The following is a 17,420-nucleotide window of genomic DNA, read 5'->3' as shown; positions in this document are numbered from 1 at the left end:
TAAAAATAGAGCTACCCTATGACCCAGCAATTGCACTACTGGGTATTTACCCCAAAGACACAGATGTAGTGAAAAGAAGGGCCATATGCACCCCAATGTTCATAGCAGCAATGTCCACAATAGCCAAACTGTGGAAAGAGCCGAGATGCCCTTCAACAGATGAATGGATAAAGAAGATGTGGTCCATATATACAATGGAATATTACTCAGCCGTCAGAAAGGATGAGTACCCAACTTTTACATCAACATGGATGGGACTGGAGGAGATTATGCTAAGTGAAATAAGTCAAGCAGAGAAAGTCAATTATATGGTTTCACTTATTTGTGGAACATAAGGAATAGCATGGAGGATATTAGGAGAAGGAAGGGGAAAATGAAGGGGGGAAATTGGAAGGAGAGATGAATCATGAGACACTATGGACTCTGAGAAACAAACTGAAAGTTTTAGAGGGGAGGAGGGTGGGGGGATGAATGAGCCCGGTGATGGGTATTAAGGAGGGCACATACTGCGTGGAGCACTGGGTGTTGTACGAAAACAATGAATCGTGGATCACTGCATCGAAAACTGGTGATGTACTGTATGGTGACTAACATAACATAATAAATAAAATTTTAAAAAAAGAGAGAGACATCCCCTCCAAAAAAGAAAAAAATTATGATGGAAATTAGAAAATATTTAGAACTCAGATTATAAGAATAATATAAAAACGTGTGTGACACTAAAATGGTCATATAATAAGTATAGGAAAATTTATAGCCTTAAATGCTTAATATCACAAAAGAAGAAGCACTGAAAATTAAGTGTAAAAATTAAGAAGTTAGAAAATTAACAATAAGTTAAGAGAAATAATAAAGAATAAAAATTAAAAAGAAACAAATATACAAGAGAATCAAACCCAAAAGTTATTTTTTTGAGAAGACCAGTTAAATTTTCAAATATCTGGTAGAATGGCTGGAAAAAAAAAAAAAAGCAGAAATAACCAATATAAGGAATGAAAAATGGGACAGTAATACAGATCTTATAGATGCATGAAAGGTAATAAGAGGAAATTTTTAAAAAACTAGTTTTTTAATAAAGATAGCAAATCTAAATGGCCTATAAACATTAATACATTGAATCAATAATTTAAAATTTGTACAATTGCACATTAGCCCAGAAAGTCCTGCAAAATGTTGTAGAAATAAATCCAATAATCCATAAACTCTTTAAGAAAAGTTTAAAAAGAAGGAGTAGTTTCTAATTTATTTCATGAGGCATAATCTTGGTATAGAACCCTATAAGGAAAGTTTGAGAAAGGAAAATGTAGACCAACCTCAATCATTAACATAGATACAAACATCTAAAACAAAATATCAGCAAACCCATTTCATCAAAAAATAAAATAGTTAATACATTATGACTGCATTGGGTTTAATCTCAGAATACAAGATTATCTTACCTTTGGAAAAACAATTTATATCTTTCTTCATATTAACAGATTAAAGGAGAAAAATCATGACCATCTCAATTGGTGAAGAAAAAATATTTGATAAAATTTCACACTCATGATAAAGTTCTAACAAAAAAGGAATAGAAGACTATTTTCTTAACCTGATCAAAAACCTACAGCAAGACTCATAATTAGGATCCAATTTTGAAAGCATCTTCTCTTCAACATTTTACTGGTAGTCTCAGCAAATACAGAAAGGCAAGAAAAAAGAAAGGGACTCCTGGGTGGCTCAGTTGGTTAAGCATCTGCCTTTAACCCAGGTCATGATCCCAGGGTCCTGGGATTGAATCCTGCATTGGGCTCTTTGCTCAGTGGGGAGCCTGCTTCTCCCTCTGCCTGCCACTCCCCCTGCCTGTGTGCATTCTCTTTCTCTCTGACAAATAACTAAAGTCTTTAAAAAAGAAAGAAGGAAAAAAAAATCATAAGGATGGGAAGGAAGAATCAAAACTATCACTATTCACAAATGATAGAAGCAGTTATATAGAAACCCTGAAGAATTTACAGATAAATAATTGGAAATGGAGAGTTTAGCTAGTTTCTTTAATTCAAAATCAATGTTTAAAAAAGTACATTTCTGAAAAACAAGTAGAAAACTAATATTATTTATTTATAATTATATAATATATAATATATATTATAATTATAATATATAATTTATAATTATAATTATTTATAATTATATAAAAATTGATATTCAGGAGTAAATGTAAGAGTTAAACCCGAATATAAAAAATCAGTTAGGGGCACCTGGGTGGCTCAGTTGGTTAAGCGACTGCCTTCGGCTTGGGTCATGATCCCAGAGCCCTGGGATTGAGCCCTGCATCGAGCCCCACATTGAGCCCCACATTGGGCTCCCTGCTCCTTGGGGAGCCTGGTTCTCCCTCTCCCTCTGCTGCTCCTCCTGATTGTGCTCTCTCTCTCTCTGTGTCAAATAAATAAATAAAATCTTTTTAAAAAATCAGAAAAAGATAGATATAATAAAAATCTGCAAAAGATTTGAATGGGCAATTCATAGAAGGAGAAACTCAAATGAAAAATAAGCATATAAAAAGATGTTCAACTTTATTAGTAATCAAGGAGACAAAAATTAGAACCACAGTAGTATACCATTTCCCACCCACCAGTGTGACACACAATTAGTCTGGTGATGTCAAGGATGTGGAGCAACAGGAGCAACTCTTATTAACTGTTAGTAGGAATGGATATTAGTGCAACAATTTTGCAGAACAACTTGGCATCATCTAATAAGGTATACTTGTACAAACGCTTTGACTAAGGTATTCACTCCTAGCACTCACGCACCAGAAGACACGTACACGAACATTCATAGCAGCATTGTTTGTAATGGCAAACAAGTGGAAACTACTCAAATATGTGTCAGCAGTAGAATGGATAAATAAATTTATGGTATGTTCTCACAGAAGACTATTATACAGAAGTGAAAGTGAATGAAAGGCAGTCACAATGTGAATGGATCTCAGAAATATGATGTTGAGTGAAAAACGCAAGTTGGAGGATAAATGTGGAGTCCATTCACTTAAATTTCAAAAATATGCAAAACCAACCAATGTACTCGTTAGGAATGTAAATATATATAGTTGTAATACTAAAAAGGATAGTAAGGAAATGATTACATTATAATAGCCAGGACATGGATGGAGACAACCTAAGTGTTTATCAATGTTTGAATGGATAAAAAAAAAAGGTATGTGTGTATGCTTGCACACATGAACATGTGATGGAATATTATTCTGCCATAAAAAAGAAAGAATCTTGCCATTTGTAACAACATGGATGGAACTTGAGTACATTAAACTAAGTGAAATTAAGTTAGAGAAAGACAAATATTCTATGATCTCACTTATATGTGGATTTAAAAAAAGCTTATAGAAAAAGAGATCAGATTTGTGGTTACCAGAGTGTGAGTAGTTAAAAGGTAACAAACTTGCAGGGGTTTTTTTTGTTTTTTTTGTTTTTTTTAAAGATTTTATTTATTTATTTGAGAGAGAGAGAGTGAGAGAGAGCGCGCAAGAGGGGGTAGGGTTAGAGGGAGAAGCAGACTCCCTGCCGAGCAGGGAGCCCGATGTGGGACTCGATCCCGGGACTCCGGGATCATGACCTGAGCCGAAGGCAGTCGCTTAACCAACTGAGCCACCCAGGCGCCCGACAAACTTGCAGTTTTAAGATAAATAATTTCTGGGGATGTAATGTACAACATGATGACTATAGTTAATACTGCTGTATGGTATATTTGAAAGTTGCGAAGAGAGTAAATCCTAAAAGTTCTCATCACAGGGAAAACCTTTTTTTCCTTTTTTTTTTTTTGTATCTATATGAGAAGATGGATGTTACCTAAACATATTGTGGCAATCATTTCATAAATATATATAAGTCAAGTCATTATGCTGTACACTTTATTTTTTTTTTTTTTAAAGATTTTATTTATTTATTCATGAGAGACAGAGAGAGAGAGAGGCAGAGGGAGAAGCAGGCTCCCAAGGAGCAGGGAGCCCGATGCGGGACTCGATCCCAGGACCCTGGGATCATGACCTGAGCCGAAGGCAGACGCTTAACGACTGAGCCACCCAGGCGTCCCATATGCTGTACACTTTAAACAGCACTGTATGTCAAATATCTCAATAAAACTGAAGGGAAAAAATGATTACAAATGATTTAAGATAGCAGAGGGAAAGTCAGCAAGGAACTGAAAAGGTAATGGCAATATTCTTTTTATGAAAAGTATAAAGTCAAGTCATGATAGCTGTATGTATTCAATATTTAATAAAAGCAATAACAGATTAAGGAATTAAGTGAATTACCCCCAAAATCTCAACCAGTAACCTATCGAATTAGGGCTTGAAATAGAATTGTCTGACTCCAAAGCCCTCAGTTGTGGCCACTAGCAGTATCTGCTCTCAAAGTAGCTGGCATAAGAGGCTGATAATCAACTTTCCTATCTTCCCTCACTTTGTGAATTTGATGCCTTGCTTAGGCCCATGGTATCTTCCATTCCCTACCATGGGTGAATTTGTGGAGAACAAAAAAAACTTCTCCTTTTCTGAAGGAAGGGTATTTAGTTTCTTTCTCTAGTCAAATCTTGGTCTACCCTTCTCTACGATGTGTATTTTTTAAGTGAGGCAAGATTCACATAAAATTAATCATTTTAAAGTGAACAATTTAGTATAATTCACCACTTTTATCTAGTTTCAAAACATTTTCCCAAAAGGAAACTAGGGACCCATTAGTCCTCCCTTCCCCAGGCCCTGGCAAACATCAGTCTACTTTCTGCCTCAATAGATTTATCTGTTCTTATTATTTTATATAAATTATATCATGCAATAATTGTTCCTTTGTATTTGGCTTCTTTCACTCAGCATAATGTTTCCAGGTGCATCCACATTGTAGCATGGTTCAGTATTTCATTACTTTTTATGGGTGAATAAAATTTCACCTCCTCTACCTTTTTGTAATTTTCTCCTCAGAGCCTCCTGAGTTATAGCTAGATTATAGCTATATAGTATATATATAGCTATATAAGCTGGATTATACCCTTTCACATTTCCCCCTTTATTTAGTTAAATCTTACTGCTCCTGCTTTTTTTTTTTTTTTCTTTAACAAACTGCCCAGGATTCCAGCTGCTTTTCCTCTATCATATTTCACTTTGATGGTATGAGCCCTTGTCTGAACATATTCCATTTTGGGTTATTTGCAAATATGGTCTCTGCACAACTTCTGCTTCATTCAATTCCTTGATAAAACTATTCAGTAGAAAAGCCCAATATGACCGTAACTGCTTTGTCTGGCATGAGAACATAATTTGCCATCTTATCCATACATTGCAGGGAGATATTGTGCCAAATGTTTTGCTGGTATCAAGATTCATCCATTTTAGGGTTCTCTATCTCCATAATCTCCTCCCCCTTAACTCCTCATTCTTTATGTCTTCGGCTTTAAATGTCACTTCCTCAGGGAAGCTGTCTTTACCTGCATCCTTGGTTTGCTTTGCCAGGGTGTTCAGAGATAACCGGTTCCTATTTATGCTCTTGCTTCTGTTCCTTGTTACACTGTCTCACAAGTCAGGCCCCCTCGTGTTTATTATCACAGCCCCTGTGCCTCTTCTTTGGTATGTTTATTATATTTTTAAATTAACTAGCTCTTTGTGTCATTATTTGACATTTGTTGCCCCATGTCCTCTGCTAGATCATAAAATCCAAGATAGCAGGGGCCATGTATTTCTTTTTTTCTAGCTCCCACTGTGGTGTCTAACAAATATTAAGTGCTCAATAAATGTTTGCTGTGGAAAAACTATCTTAATAAACCTGTCCAGTAAATTTGCTCACTGAACCTTGATAGCCAAAAATTGAAGAGACTTTGGATCCACTTTGAGCCACTTTTGGGGTAGCATTCTGAGCACACTCACTCGTTCTGGTCTCCTGGCCAGAGCCTTGGTGAGCTTACTTGATATAGTCATATAAAGAAGAAGCAAAGGACTTCGGATTAGTTAGTTGCAAGAATTTTTTTCCATGAATTAATTTTAAAAATGGGTTCCTTTTGGTTGGGGGTAAGGAGGTAGGAAGGAGAGTGAGTAAGGGTTGGTGAAACAAGGGAAGGTGAATTTAATCACTTCCTTGTGCCCTTTTTCTGGGCAGCAATGTGTGATGAATGCTAAAGAGCATATGTAATAAATGTCTCAATATCTTGGCTGAGAGCAAGAGTCTAATTACAAGCCATATGGCCTCTTCAACTCAGTGGCTGTGAATTTATTTGGGTTTTATCCAATGAGTATCAAGAGCAGTTAAGCAATCAATAGATTTTTCTATCACTGAATTTCATATTTTTAGATCCAAGGTCAACACTCTAAATTCTTCTCTTTAGATATCTTACTCCCTCTCCTTCCAAAAAAGTGGGGAAATCATGATTGCACAAAAAATCTTTAGGATTTAACTGGGAGTTTTCAGTCCATTGCCTTCAGTTTGGAAAAAACAAACAAACCTGAAGTTAGCTGTTGTATTCTTGGTTTGTTTTGCCAGGATGTTTAGAGATAACTGGTTCTCGTTTATGCTCTTGCTTATGCTCGCTCTCTCTCTCTCTCTCTCTCACACACACACACACACACACACACACACACACACACGTAGACACAGAGTCCTGGGAAACAGGGTACCTCAAGATGGTCTACAAAGTTCTCTTGGCTAGTAGTATTCTGATTTCGTTGTGGTCTTCAGCCAACAGAGGAGTATGGGGTCTAAATGAGATTGTTTTAAATACACCACTAAAAAATTCACAAAGTGGAACTTCTAATTTGTGAACATTTGAAAGGAAGGAAAATCACCTGGTGCCCATTACCTTTACCTTTCAAGTTTCAAATTTTCCAAGATAAAAAAAAGGGAGTGATGGTCTTCCCCTAGACACTTTCTTTCTTCTATTTGATCCTGATTGATTCATAAGAATAATAGCATTTCCCTGTGTTCCTAGGATCCCACTGGGAGTATATCTTTATTTTGAGAAAGAAATGGATATCCATTTATAAGTTCTGTAGTTTCCAGCGAATATTGAAGATGCCACTGAACTCTTCCCCTGAACTAAGGGTAGAAGCTGAATTATATGAATTATATTATATATGAATTATACCCTTTCACATAGTTGAAAGAGATACAAATACTAAAGCCAATCTTCCTTTCTACTGCCAAATCCTACCCTATACCACTATTCTCAAACAGAAACTGGTACTATTTTACAGCATCAGAAGTTATCTTAGGCTTTAGCCAGTGTTGAGGAGTAGGCATGTTTGAAATATGCACTTAATAAAAAAAATCCAAGAAAAATTATAGGCTTTAGATATAAAACTAAAATTATTAAATATATCAAGTTAGGTGAAAAACATTTCTAATGTTTTTTTTTTAAAAAGTCAGTTGGTTAAAAAAGAGTTTGATATTTTAAATTTGGATTTTCATAAATTAAGAGATTTGTACAATGTTCTATAATGTGTCCTTAAAAGCAAAGTTTGAGGTGTTTAGTCACTGAATTCAAATCAGAAATATATTCCTCTAGCTAGTTCCTGTTCTTTCTTCTTCTTTGTTAGTCTAGTTAGGCATAGGAGGCAATAAGTATTAAGCAGCTATAACTTTTATTCTGGAGAGAGGATAATCTCATATTAGTTTTATTATACTTTTTATCTTGGCATTTCTGGAAATTAAATTCAGAGTAATATAATAAATGCTAACCATACTTTTTTGAAAATTAATACATATGAAAAATAAATTTTCAATTGTAATTTCATATACTGGCCAAGTCTCTAAGCACAGTATAATCTGTAGCATAGCATTTAGATTGATAATTAATATAAAACTCTTGCTCCACCTACTTCTCCCCACTGCACCTTACCATCTCGGTTAACTTCAGTCTTCCCTAAAAGCAGGGCATTATGCTCTGGAGGAATTTTGTTCTGTTCCTTACCAGTGAGTATCAAGCTTGAAATAAGGATTTATAGTCCATACAGGGAAATATTTCAGCAGTACTGGCTACATAACTACAAAACCCAATGCAAAATGAAAATGTGGTATAGCTGATTCAAAAGCTAAGAATTTGAAGATGGTTGCAGCAGAGTAATAAACCAAGTGTTGGAAATCCTAGTCAGTGCAATAAAGCAAGAAAAAGATCACTACATCAAAAACTAATGATGTATTATATGGTGACTAACATAACATAATAAAATTTAAAAAAAAAGAAATAAAAGTCATGCAGATTGGAATGGAAGAAATAAGACCATTTCTATTTGCAGATAACATAATTGTCATCATAGAAAATCCCAAAGAATTCACACACAACAATACAAATTAGTTAAGTGAGCTTAACAGGAACACAGGATATAAAGTCAATACACAAAAATGTTTGTAAATACTTGTGATGAACAATTGGAAACCCAAGTTAAAAACCAGTGCCATTTACACTAGCTCTCCCCAAAATGAAATACTTAGGTACTCATTTAACATACCATCTCTGTATGCTGAAACTATACTACACTCATAAAAGAAATCAAATGAGACCTAAATAAGTAAAGACACATACTGTATTGGGGGATTGAAAGATTCAACATAGTAATAAAGACTTAAATTTTTCCCAAATTAATATACAAATTTAATGCAATTCTAATTTTAAAATTTGGTATCTTTCTGTAGATTTAGACAACCTAATATTAAAATTTATATGGAAAGGCAAAGAAAATAGAATTGCCAAAACAGTTTTGAAAAAGAATGAAGTTGGAGGAATCACATTAGCTGAATTTAAGACCTACTTTAAAGTTGCAGAAAGCAAGGCTGTATTATTGGTGAAGGGATAGACACATAGATCAATGGAACAGAATAGAGTCCATAAATAAACATATAGAAATATGGCCAACTGATTTTTGACAGGAGCAAAGACAATTCAATGGAGAAAGGATAATCTTTTCAACAAATGGTGTTGGAACAATTAAACTCCATGTGCCTTCCCCCCAAAAAAGAAGATGACCTAAGTCTCACACCATAAACAAAAATGAACTCAAAATGGGTCATAGAGCTAAATGTTAGACATAAAACTATAACACTTTTAGAAAACATTGGAGAAAATCTTCATGACTCAGGGTTAGGCTAAAAGTTCTTAGACATGACATTAAAAGCATAATCCCCTTAAAAATTTGACACCTTTTTCATCAAAATTTTTGCTCTGCAAAGAAGCAGCAAAAAATATATGTAGATACGATACCGGTTTTGTAAAATGAAACCCCATAAATATTTACACAAAAAATTTTAAAAGTGTTTTTATCCTTGGGGAACTAGTACCAGAAGGTTGGTGTAAACCTGCTTTTGACTCTGTATCCTTCTTTGGTTGTTGAATTTTTATGAATATCTCTTACTTTCATACAAGGTCCCAAATCTCCCCACCCTTAGCAGCTTTCAAATGAGGTTAGGCAGCAGTCTGCTAGAAAATTTGTGGGGAGGTGAGGGTTGACTACTCAGATCTCTTCCAACTATAAAATCCTAGGATTGTATGATTAGATTCAATGTAAGATAATTAAAAATTCCCTAAGTGAGAAAATGTTTACCATATTTTATTTAATTTCAGAATCATTGAAAAAAAAATCTTAAAGCCCCAGGGTTCACCAGTGCCTTCCAATGGACTCAAATCTTGATATATTCTTCTTATCATTTGTCAGGAGTAGCTTGATATCTAAATGATTAGTAGCCCCTTTCAAGTATATTTTCTGTTTTCTTAAAATTTATTTTAGAGAGAGAGAATGTGTGTGCATGAGCAGGTGGAGGGGCAGAGGGAGAGGGAGAGAATCTCAAGCAGAATCCCCACTGAGCCCCTCAGGACCCTGAGATCATGACCTGAGCTGAAACCAAGAGTCAGACGCTTAACCGGCTGAATCACCCAGGCACCCCTCAAGTGTATTTTCTTAAACAACTTTAAGTGGGTCCCCTTCTTTTGTAGAACAGAAGAGACCGTATTCCATTTATTGGATCACAGTCCAGAAAGCATAGTCTTTACATGGAATCTTCTTTTTCATCTTTACGAGCCCTAACTTACATTAATTTTATCTGTAAACTACATTGTCTCTGAATTAGTGGGGTAAAAATCTGAAACTAGTGCACCTAGCTGCAAATAAGGCATAAATTTTCATAATGAAATGTTAGACTGAAGAGCACTGGTGAATTTACTGTTAGGTTAATGAAATTTAAGCTTCAGGGACCTCTATCTGTGCAGATCTTTCTGAGGGGCTTTTGGGGCCCTAGCAATATGCTTATATTTTTGTAGATTTGCAAAAGTAAGATATTTTAATTATAATCAGCAAAAACAGTGTCTCTTTCCACTTTGATTTTCCCTCCATCACACGTTTCTTCTTGATTAAGGGCAACAGAGGGGCTATGGATATTTGGGGGATTCAGTTAAGGGGAAATAGATCCCATTTGAGTTTAGTGGCATATGTTTTTGTGGTTTGCAACGAACCTATGCATAGCTCATTATTGCTAGCCATACCGGCATAATAGCTCCCTATGCCAGTTCACTTGCTGAGGAGACATGAAGATCCACGCCAGAGGTGATGTCACCTGTATGATTGTGCCCAGGGAGCTCTGATATTGGAAGTATTGGATGATGTAGGGGCAACCAAGTTGGAAATGCACAGACTTAAAAAGTGGTCTGTGAAAAATTCTTCCAAATCTTACAAATGAAATAGACTAGTCTTTCAAATTTAATAGCTATCCTTAAAAATTTAGACATTATCAATAATGAGTTATAAAGCCATGAGAGAAAACAAATCTTGATCAAACACACTAGAGGAAAAACAGAATTATTTTTCTATTCTTCCTATAGAAAATTATATTCCAAAATTATTGTTAAATGAAGAGGCAGTCAAAGAACAGTGCATCCAGAAAACATAGGGGGAAAGTATTACAGAGGTGTGCCAGGCTGTTAATTAAACCATTGCTACTTTTCTAGACTTCTGATATTTATGGTATTTTCAGTTTTTAAGCTTTGCATTTTGTTGTGATTTCCTTTTCTCATTACAAATAAATATTTGTTTTCAGACCTACTTTTGTATTTGTAACTTTGTGCTTTTTTTTTCTTAAAGAGCACTGCCCAAATTATGTAAGTGTCAAGCCCTATAAAACTTGAATCAACTCTGCATAGAGCTTTTAAATATTTGGGCATAGAATAAAACTTTTCTTTTTGCTTAAGGATTCTTAGTAACACATTCAAGTGAAATCATGCTTTACTTAGTCTAGAATATGACCTCTGCAGTGGAATTGGTAACTCTGGGGTGTCAGAACTGAGAACAGTGAGAGGCACACAGATTTATCACCAGCCATCCTGCAGGAAGGAAACCTGGGTGGAATTTGGCACTGAGTATAAATTTCTGTTCCAGAAAAAAAAAAACTGCAAAGAGGTCTGCTGAAATGACCTGGTAGAGCTTTTATCTAATTTAAAAGAGGAAAGACTTTGAGGCTTTTCAGAGAAGTATGAAACAGTAGATTTGGGATATCTAGGTTCAATTCACCTAGTTTTGATTTCTGCACTATACAGGAAAAGTTAAGGTAAGGTTGACACAGTGGATAATGATGACAATACTTTCCTATCTCACTGTCCCTTCCTATCCTCTGTTAGTATTTGAATACTGTACTGGATTGATGGATGTTATGGGAGATCCTGTAGACAATAGAGCCAGTAAATGTGATCTTATAACAATTTAACTCCCTTGCAAAGGCAGATGGGATTAATGTACTGGGATCATCATTCTTAAGCAAGTTATGCAAGGTCACTGGCCCTTCCATGGAGAGGAGTTTACATACATATATATTTCTGTTTAACCCATTTTTAAGTAGTACTGCTTGCTTGCTCTTTTTGGTATATATGTCCTCATTAAAAGATTAATTGTCCTGTTATAGCCCAGATAAGGCAAAAGGCAATTGTAATTATATCTCACCATGGGCCCACGATTTGTCTACTGGGGCAGTAATAAAAAATTGTTAGAGTAACCCCCTTCTTTGCCAGAATGACCACGCATTGGTCCCCATAGAGAGGGGTCACAGGTTGCAGGAAAATCCCTCAGTCTTCTCTGACTCCCGATCCTAAAATTGTCTGGACTAAGTACGATTCATATAATTGAAGATTTCTTCCTTCAAGCTGGAGTCAGGGTGGGTAATAACACTATTGCTTAGCATCACATCTGATAGGGAATAAAAGGTATGTGGAAGTCTTTAAATAGTCTCTGCTGCTTGATGTCATAGAAATTCTATTTCATTGTGATCAAAAGAATCAGTACAGTCCAGAGAAGTGTACCATTCCTAAATTCAGCAATTCTGACAACAATGGGCCACTGTCTGAATTATCAAGTAATTCTTTTATTTGGCTGTCCAAGGTTCTTTGTGATTTAGTGATGAAGTCTGTAAGGCAGAATAATGATGCATTCTAAAGGAGAAAATGATAGTAGGATTATGGCTGCAAGACAGAGAGGACAATGGCAGGTTTGACTCCAGCTTGTTTAAACAAAGGCATTTCCCAGAGCATATGAAGTATTCCTGGTGTTGTGAATTCTGTGAGGTTTTCTTTCTTTATACTTTTTTTCTTTATCATTTTCTGGGTGGAATGAGCTTGAAGAATCAAGTAATATTTCATGGTCATGTATACACATAGACAAACATGTGGAGGAGATTTAGCAAAGCAAACAGTCCCATTTACATAGCACAATATTCTTGATGCTGGTTGAGGCTAGCTCTGAATGTGTGGATTTGAAAGGAAGCTACATTTCCAGGGAAGAAATATCACCCTTCCCCAGTTCTACCCAAAACTCATTTATCAAGTAATCAGAAAGAAGAAAAGTCAAGGGTTGTTGACTTTTTGTGATGTCCACTCCCTTCTATGTAAATAGAGATCCTAAGGTAACAGGCTTGGTTCTTGTACGTCTGAGCATTACCACCCAAACCTCCCTGAACCTAGAGCTCATGCTCCTGTAATGAGATCACGAATTGTACTGGCTTTGCTTTGTGGTCAGCATATTTCTTTTTAATGATGTCAGGTTCTACTTTTCTCTGCAGCTGGGAGAGGTAACTGTCCTTTTATCCTCTCCAAAAGAGGTACCAAAGATGACCGTCTTTGGGATTCCCCTCATTGGGTTGTTGGATCTCTCTCACTCTAGTGATAACCATCGTCAGGGATCTCGTGCTTGGTCAGGCCTGCGAAGGGACACCCACTAGCTCTGTTCTCATCTTACTCCACCTTTTTCCATGTCAGTCTTGATCTGCTCCTCAAGATCCTCTGGGGACACATAAAAGTCCTCTTCTGGCACCGACGATTTGGGCCGGCAGCGTCCACAGCAGCAGTTGCAACAGCAGCATAGGCAGCAGCAAAAATAACAGCCAGTCAAGAGGCCAATGATGACAAACAGGGTCTAGGGGAAGCAGAGGCAAAGCAAAATAGGGGTGAGGGGTGGTGGAGTGTGGGAGAACCCCAGAAATTAAGTGTGCATCCATGTATCTTCAGAGACCTGAAGATAATGCAGTTCACCCTGCAGACCACATATTCACCCTCATCCTTATTCCATACAAGAACTGCCTTTTTAGTTACCTTGGAAACAAATTCCTTATAAAGTTTTGCCTAACAAGTTCACAGGAAGTGACTTGTAGCCTAAGTAATGAAGGGTGATGTTTTCTTCTTTATTCATAAGCTATGGTGGTCGTTATTAAGAGTAGAGCAAACAAAACAAACACAATCTCTACAGATCAAATGAGCTAACCAAGGGGACTGAATTATTCTCACCAAAGAAGAGATTTTGATTGCTCTCCCTCCCACCTCCGCATTTCTGTTAGTCACCAAGTCCTGCCAGAATCTCTTCAAGATCCCTTACACCCTCCTCCTTGTCTCTATCCTGATGGTAGGACTTTAGAAAGATCTTGTTATCTCTGCCTTTAACACTTCAATAGCCTCCTAACTAGCCTCCCTGCCTCTACTCTTGCCTCCTATTCTACTCTGCACGTTGTTGTTGGAGCTTTCTGAAATACATGTTCTCTTGACTGTATGTAGCAACTTTCCTGCCTCTCAGGAAAGGCTTGAGGTCCTTATTAATAGTCATCTGGCTTCAAACCCTTCTGTGAATTAGCACAGCCCTGTTCCTGCCATACCTGATAGATTTGCTCTCCCTGTGGATTCATCTGCCCAGAGGGCCCCTTCCCATTCCCCAGCCATCTAAAAAATGCCCACTGTGTGTTGAAGATTCATCTCAAAGATCCTCTCTCTGACATCGTTCCTGATCCCCCCCCACTCTAAAACAGTTTCTCCTTCCTTTGTGCCCCAGCTGTACTCCATATAAATTTCTTTAGGACAAAATTCAATTTAAGACATTGATCAGTTTATATGTCTGTCTCACATTAGACTGAGGTTCTTGAAGGCTGGAACTATATGTTAGTCACCCTTCGGTCCCTCCTAACCTAAGGATTTAGTACCTGGCATGTGGAAGACAATAAATACCTATTGAATTAATGAATGTATGAAGTAATTAATAGATAAACAAATGACTTGTTCCTCCTCATGAACAGCCAGCACCAGGGTTTCCCCACAAGCATATAAAAGGTTTGCTTAGGGGTCCCTGGGTGGCTCAGGTGGTTAAGCGACTGCCTTCAGCTCAGGTCATGATCCCATGGTCCTGGGATCGAGTCCTGAATTGGGCTCCCTGCTCCTCAGGGAGCCTGCTTCTCTCTCTGCCCCTCCCCCATGTTTGTTTTCTCTCAATCAAAAATAAATATATAAAAATACTTTATAGAAAAAGATAAAGGTTTGCTTACTAAGTCTGCCATAGCTAAAAATGAAAAACTTTCCCAACCTCCAATTTAAAACTTTTGTTAATTGAGCAAAATAAATTTGATTTTTTTAAAAAAATACGTTATTTGGCATAGGAAGTGTTTTATACATCTTTGAATCAGAATGCAGATTTTATCTAAAAAGAGAAAGAGGATAAAGATCAACTTGTGTATATGTAGTTCTTCAGGAAGTTAAGGTAGAAATCTTTAACGTCGATGAGCCTCACCTGGCTCATTCCTGCTTCTTAGCCCAGCACCCCATCTCTGACTCTGGTCCCCATTATGGGGTGGAGCCTACAGTGGCTCATGGAGCCTACAGTCACACACTCATGCCGATAATCTTTTTGCCGTGTGTACTCTACATTTTCATAGACTTAAGTAAATTACTCTGAAAACAAAACTGCAACACCCTTCTCCTCACCAGCTGCGTCCAAAACCCTCCTGTGCAGTATTCCTGAGCTACTGCCCCAACCAGCTACTCCTTTTTTTACCTACCTTTGTCCTTTTTTGTCTTTACCATGCAATTCCCATATTTTTCTCTTCTCCAAAAATTTCCTTTAATTCATATACTGTTGTTCTTTAATTATTCCAACTAGATTGTTTGCCTGTTGCAGAAATAACCTTGCCTTATATACTTACAGTGCTTAGCACACTACTAGGCATAAGTAGGAGTCCAATATTTTGAAATACATATTTTCATTGGTACAATAAATCATTCTTGCAGTGCACACCTAATACATGATCACTATGTGCCAGCCCTCTCTAATGGGCACTGTGCAATTAGGTTTTTGATATAAGCAGAAGAAGAAGGTAAATTTCTTTGTAACTATTTTTAAAGAGCCATATCAGGAATTATTTCAAAAATCTCTTATACTTTTGGACAGCTTCTGCTTTTCTATATGAATTTTGATCAATTTTGTCAACTTCCGCAGCAAGGAAGCCTATTCTCGTTTTTATGCAGGCCAGCCCCAATATGCAACCAGGTGCAGGTATGTAAATTATCTAGAATGCCAAATATACCTTCCCATGGAGAGAATGTCATGCCTGGAGGTTAGATTTGCAGGTAAGCCCACACTGTTATATGAACACTCAATCTATTATAAATGACATTGTCAATATGTACACTCTTGTTCCAAGGTCCAAATCCACTCAGTGGGAACTTGTCTCCCTCCCAGGTCTTTAACAATAGAGAATGGGGGTTTCAGTTGGAATCCCAGTTATCTCTAGGAAAAGAAATGTTGGAGACTGCAGAAGACAAGTGAGGCTTCAGGTTGCAGATGCTCCATGCTTATGTATAAAAATATATTCTCTCTCCTCCTGCATATATAAGACTCTTCAATTTAGCAAGATTTATTTTAGTGGAAGAAAATAACAATCCCTCTTTTTGGAGATCTGTAGCTTTTTAAATTATTACCATCCATATGAATGTGAGTTCATACGATTTCCCAAATTATATGAATTGTACAAAAAATATGCTGATGGACCATATGTATGGTTCACATGTAAATACCCTTTTATCAGAAGATATATATATATATATATATATATATAACCATCATCAAACACTCATATACTAGGTATTCCTAGGAAACCACTCAAAATTTACTGTCAGAAGTCAATTCTGATTGCACTAAGTCCTTAAAAATGTTGCCTTCTTCTTGACCAGATATCCTTTTTTTTTTTTTATTTCTCCCTCTGTGTCTCTTCAACATCCTTCCAGCACTACTTAATTCTCACTTTTCCCCCCTCATTTCCTTCTCCACTACTTGAAGTCAGGCCCCACGTGAGCCTATCACATAATTACCATGCATTCTCCCAAGTACTATGTTTGCTCAGGTAGGTTATGCTCTAGATAGTAAAGTACATGGTTAAATTTGTCCTATAATAATTTACTAAGCACTTGTCACACTAATAAATTATTTTTGTTTTGAGCAGTGAGTCAGTTCTTAATTAGTCATTATGGGGAGAGGGAGGGCAGTCAGAATTAACCTGAAGCCTCAAATTCAATTATAATTAATGTCTACAGGTATTTTAAGTCATGCTGTATTTTATAATTATTTGACAAGCTAAAGAAAAAAAGAAAAAAAAAAAGATCCTCAAATAACAGCTTTCAGTCAAAGTGATATCTCTTTTTATTTACAAGAGTTTAATAATATAGTAAGATTAGGTTTTCTCTGAGATGGAGTCTAAAAGAATGAATAATACCATGATTTTTCTAGGAAATTGTTTTTAAAGAAAAAATTGATTTACCTTTGCCCACCAGCTTGACAGCATGAAGTAGGTGTTAACGTTTTCATCTCCAAATTGCTCGGCCACATACAGTCCCAGTGATCCATACTTGTCATATATGTTTCTCTTTGACATGTCAGTAAGTATTGTGTGGGCATTGTTGATTTCTTTAAACTTGTCAGCAGCAGCTGGATCATCCGGATTCTTGTCTGGATGGTGTTTCAGGGCCAATTTTCTTTTAAAATTAAAAAAAAAGTGAGGAAAAGTGTTATTTGACAAGAATTGCTTTGACATTTTAGGAGGGGCACTATTCATTTGTACACCGTTTTTACATGCAATTACTGTGAAGTGCTAAGTTTCACAAAA

The 17,420-nt window shown here is 36.5% G+C and overlaps 1 protein-coding gene and 1 long non-coding RNA gene across 4 annotated transcripts in view; one reads left to right on the top strand and one right to left on the bottom strand.

Moving 5' to 3' along the window:
* Positions 1-17,420, top strand: part of LOC115937285 (uncharacterized) — a 173,640-nt gene that overhangs the window by 9,908 nt on the left and 146,312 nt on the right. The gene's annotated exons all lie outside the window — the stretch shown is intronic.
* DNAJC5B (DnaJ heat shock protein family (Hsp40) member C5 beta) overlaps positions 12,127-17,420 on the bottom strand; it is a 30,759-nt gene continuing 25,465 nt past the window's right edge. The window contains exons 3-4 of the mRNA XM_081816065.1: positions 17,076-17,289; positions 12,127-13,420 (exon numbers count right to left, since the gene is read on the bottom strand). Of these exons, the coding sequence (XP_081672191.1) occupies positions 13,235-13,420; positions 17,076-17,289 (400 nt within the window). The 3' untranslated portion in view covers positions 12,127-13,234. The remainder of the gene's footprint in view (positions 13,421-17,075; positions 17,290-17,420) is intronic.

This window comes from Leptonychotes weddellii, chromosome 4 (genome assembly GCF_054177405.1).
Source record: "Leptonychotes weddellii isolate Sample4059 chromosome 4, ASM5417740v2, whole genome shotgun sequence".
In the NCBI taxonomy this organism is placed as follows: domain Eukaryota; kingdom Metazoa; phylum Chordata; class Mammalia; order Carnivora; family Phocidae; genus Leptonychotes; species Leptonychotes weddellii.
The sequence above is the reverse complement of the archived record's forward strand: the minus strand, read 5'-3'. Positions and strand labels throughout refer to the sequence as shown.